Source organism: Aegilops tauschii, chromosome 3 (assembly GCF_002575655.3).
Source record: "Aegilops tauschii subsp. strangulata cultivar AL8/78 chromosome 3, Aet v6.0, whole genome shotgun sequence".
NCBI lineage: Eukaryota > Viridiplantae > Streptophyta > Magnoliopsida > Poales > Poaceae > Aegilops > Aegilops tauschii.
In genome coordinates, this window is record NC_053037.3 from 30,037,298 (window position 1) to 30,042,284 (window position 4,987).

General features: G+C 42.3%; 1 protein-coding gene across 1 annotated transcript; it reads left to right on the forward strand.

The window, feature by feature from the left end:
• The first annotated feature begins 2,312 nt into the window (after window positions 1–2,312).
• Window positions 2,313–3,673, forward strand: LOC141042659 (uncharacterized). Its single transcript, XM_073511521.1, has 2 exons — window positions 2,313–2,626; window positions 3,253–3,673. Exons 1-2 carry the CDS (start codon window positions 2,313–2,315, stop codon window positions 3,671–3,673), a joined length of 735 nt encoding a protein of 244 aa, XP_073367622.1.
• The last annotated feature ends 1,314 nt before the right edge of the window (window positions 3,674–4,987 follow it).

Sequence of the window (4,987 nt, forward strand, 5' to 3'; positions counted from 1 at the left end):
GTAGATGCTAAGGGTGATGCTTAGAAAAATAAACCGAGTTTTTCTGAAGCACCATTGCCTATTCCTACAGGACAGACGCCTAGTTAAGCATCTACCCTGTACAAATAAGCACCGGTGCTTAAGAAAATCCTGGTTTATCTCTCTAAACACCTCGCCTAATCACCTTGCATTGTACAAGGCCATAGCAACTCAAGTATCGTACGGTGGTCTATGTTATGTTTGTTGTGTTATTCTTCCGTTCTAGAATCGTACGGTGATGCATGCTAGGAACTCTACTACAATGACTATGGTAGTTATAGCTTGGCATGATTATGTTCAGTTTATAACTCAGGATGTTCCAGCCATATCTATGACCAGTTACAACTGAACTATGCATTAGTTTTTGCCAAAAGTAAAGCATGCAAATGATTGCCAATTCTACCTATTGCCATTTGAAGCTTTGTACCGAGGATGCATTAGTTATTGCAATAAGTAGAGGATGCTCATGTTTCCCAGAAGTGTCAGTTTCCACTTTCTGGTAAGAACTGAACATGTATCAAATTATGCTAAAAGTAGACCATGAGCATGAACATGTATCAATTGTTGCTTCCTATTTGTGTTTGAATGGGCTCAACATATCTGGTGATGGTTTAGGGTCTCTGCGTGACCGTGATGATAACTCAAGATGTTCCAGCCATATCTATGACCAGTTATAACTCAACTATGCATTAGTCCTTGCCAAAAGTAAAGCATGCAAATGATTGCCAATACAACCGTATTGCCTGTTCAATTTTTGTACTGAGGATGCATTAGTTATAGCAGTAAGTAGAGGATGTTCATGATTGCCAAAAGTACATATATCCACTTTATGATAAGAACTGAACATGTATGAAATGATGCTAAAAGTAGAGCATGAGCAAGATCATGTATCAATTGATGCTACCTATTTAAGTTTGAATGGGCTCAACATTTGTTTGGCTATGGTCTTGCTGTCAAATTGAAGTGGACCATTTAACATATGATCCACTTATGAGTTTAAGCACACAACCTATTTGGGCGTGCATAAAATAAGCGCAATTTAACAAGGGTATCCAATTGCTTAATCGCGTGAAGTTGTGCAAACCCTATGAGGGTTCAACTACTAAAAGAGCGGCCGACAACGATTAAAAAAAGCTACGATTAGGAAATACCTTCTCTTGGAGACGTCGGCGCCGAGTTGATGGCCGTGGATAGTGCGTGGCAAACTAGAAGTGCCCGTATAGCGCGGTAGATGGCGGCAAGGATATACGACGGGTTCACGCGAGGACGGGGCGGCGAGAAGAACACTGAAGTCCGACCCCTCATGGCGGTGGGCGGTGGCCGGCAACTCATGTAATCCGTGTGAGCCCGGGTCTCCGATCTGATGTTGCAGCGGTCATGGGAGCTGCGGATGGCACGGCCGGGTGGTTAGAATGAGGCGCTGTAATCGCGGGATTTAGGGAGGGGCGGGCCGCGTTGAGTTATGTGAGATTTCAATAATATCACAATGATATCCCAAAAGATCTAGAAAATATTGTCCTTGCTTTTTTAGTATTAACAATGGTTTCTTCGTGTCGCATATGCCCGAAAAACGCCATACATGACAAAACTTTCAATACATGTTGAAAATGGTCGACATTGTACTAATGAACGAAAAAATCACGCATGTGACGAAACTTCCAAAATTTGTTGAAGATGGTTGATTTGGAGATGTTCTACAATTTCACTGCAATATTACATATTTATTTTATAATTAAAATTCAATGATGCAAGGTTTTACATGTTTTTCAATTGTTTTCAAACTTAAACTTTTTACACATGTCCAAGAAAGGCAATGTGGCAAGGTTTTACATGTCTTTCATTGTTATCAAACTTAAACTTGTCACATAAGACACGTGTACCTAAAAAAGGAAGTGTTATTTTAGTATAAGTCAAAATGTCTCATAGGCAAAAAAAATCAAAGAAAAAAGCCCACCTACCTAACATGATATTTCACACACCACAGCCCGCATACGACTACAAACCCAGTGATATGGGCCAGGACGCAGGCCCGTGGTGGGACTAAACTCACATGCACACGCACCCAACAGTGCACAGAGCGCGGTTGCCACGACGGACTGCAACTGCGCCCCACCACAACTACCCCCACGTCCTAGACGAACCCGCCTCCCCCACGTCCCCATCCCAGGCATGAAAAAGCCCCAAATCCACTACATCACTGCCTCATTTCGAGAACCACCATTTCCGCTTCCATCTCTTCTGCAAACAACCCACAAACATCTCTCTTCGAAGCCCGCAGTCGCAGGAGGAGGGCAATGGCGGTGGAAGGGTGTGCCAAGCCTCATTGTGGCCAGACGTCCCATCAGAGCGGCAACCTCGACGTCGTTCACGTTCCCGGTCAGAAGCACAAGTACACCGTAACCCTCACAGGGGTTGAGCTCCACGGCAAGGAGACGCTGGAGGTCGTCTGCACCAGCGAACCAGACAAGGCCGACGAGATGATCTCTAGGATCAGGAGGAGCGCCTGTGGCTCGTACCCCCACATCATGGGCGTTGATGTGGAGTTTACCAAAGATGATGAACCTCCGCAGATGGCAGCAGTTCTGCAGATCGCTGCGGCCACAAAATGGTGAAGTATCCTACTCATTCACCCTCTTCCATTCATCAATACCGCTCCCTCGAAATTTCGTTAGACTAGTTTCATACGAGATGTACTAGTGTAGTTTGTGAAAATGGATGCACTAGTGTAGTTCCTCGAAGTAGATGCACTAGAATATATTTTGACCCTGATGCACTTGATTAGTATCTGAAACTGTTGCACAAGATTAATTTGTGAGGTTGATGTACCAGTGTAGTTTCTCATCTTGATTCATTAGTGTAGTTTCTGAACTTGATGTAGTGAAGTAGTTTCTGAACTTGGTCTGGTGTTATTTTCACCACCAAAAAAACATAAGAACTTGGTGAAGCAGAGGTATATGTTATTTTATTAAAAATAATAAAATAAAACTGGCACTAAGAAAGCAAATGGATCATTGACTCAACTATATATTCCGAAAAGAAAAATAACATGGTGTACTTGATTTTAATTTCAGAACTTTGTGTACTAGTTTCTGAACTACATTCATCCATGACTTATACTGTATAAGCATCTACTCCATGTATTATTCACTTGTAAACTGTAAAAATCAGAAGATTAAATCTTGAAAAATAAACACTAGTACTCCATGTATTCATCACTTGTCTCTCCCCTAGCAGGCCAAAGCGCCTCAAAGAGCTCCTACAGGAGGAGAGGTTGTTCACCTTTGCCGGTTTCAGCATTAAAAATGACAGGGACATGCTGAAGTTGTCTGGTTTGGAGATAAACCCCAACAAGCACATCGATATTCAGCGCAACTGGAGAGTTCCATACAACGGAAAACCGTACGACTCCTTGGCTGATGTTGCAGCCAGCGTCATCCACCCATTCTACAGAAAGATGAAGAAGAAGATGGACAGGGAGGCAGGCCATAAACTGTGGGGGGACAGCCCACTGCCAAATTACCTCATCGAGTATGCAGCAATAGATGCGTACGCCACCTACAAGTCGTGGAAGATAATCGACAACATCAAAAGAGGTCTAGAAATTTCAAAAGAGCAGGAAGCGGACCCCTACTACCACTGCCACTATGCGGGATGAGGAGACATCAAAGTCTGCCTTCGTGTTGCTTGCGCTTGTGCTTGTCCTTTATCTTGTTGTTTGAAATTTGTAGTTTGCTTTTCTTGGGTTAAACCAGCTTGTTTATGTCATGTGTGTCAGAGTTGAACTAGTTTGTTTATGTCGTGTTTGTCAGGGTTGAACGAGTTTGCTTATATCATCAAGTACATAGTTTGCTTATCTCGTTAAATAAGTTTGATAGCTTCCTATTTTGTTTATCCATCAAAACAAAAATTCAAGTAAATCGTGAATGGAACTTTGTGGCTGCTCTTCAATACTCCCTACGTAAACTAATATAAGAGCGTTTAGATCACTATTTTAGGAATCTAAACGCTCTTATATTAGTTTACAGAGACTAGTTATCAATGGAACTAATCACAGAAGGTTGTGCCATGTGTAGTTTTGGTTCAGAATTGTATGGAAAAGAAAACAATTACTACAATTAGAACTAAACTCCATTAACCGAACCTACGAAAAAGGGTCCCCCAACCCCCCCAGCTTTATACTATAAAGCAACAGCACCAAGCATCCAACAACAAGTCAAGACAGATTCACGTTCAAGGAAGTCTCAAATAACCGCTGGGGCAACAACAAAACAAGCCCCAAACATAACAAGTTCATTTCAAAGCGATACATAGCCCATTTACTGAACCTAGATATATATAGATAGGTACGGTAATACACGGCAAGTACTCGGAAACAAGAGCTAACATACCAAGTTCATTTCACATCGAAACATGGCCCAGCCAGTTCTAAATGAGGTTGATGGTGATCATCATCCTCAAGTCACGGCGACGGGTGTTCGCAACAGTGAGTAGGATGCCCTGATATGTTTACTACGTACACTAACCATATCATCGCATATTACTACACTACATAAGGATATATCGCATTACTACAACACATGCATACCATAAAAAATTCCGCACTAAATGAATTCTACACATGGCATATCATCACAGTACTACAACACGCATATCATATCAACTAGTACACTTATTAAGCATGCATATCATGTAATTACCACAGTAAGTAACATACCATGAGATGTTGTTTAACATTCGTCCTTGTGAGGCGGGTCACGAATGGCATCCCGATGTCGTCTTCACGTAGCGGAAGCATGTCCCAAAGGTTGTACGTTTCATCGCCGCTCAGCCTCAGTCCTTGGGCATAGAGTGCTTCATCAAGTGGGTTCTCATCATCATCTGAATCCTCACCATCGTCCTCCTCATGAACTTCATCCTCACTATCGGAAATCAAATTCAGATAGATAACAGAAATCCTGGGCCTTTCTCC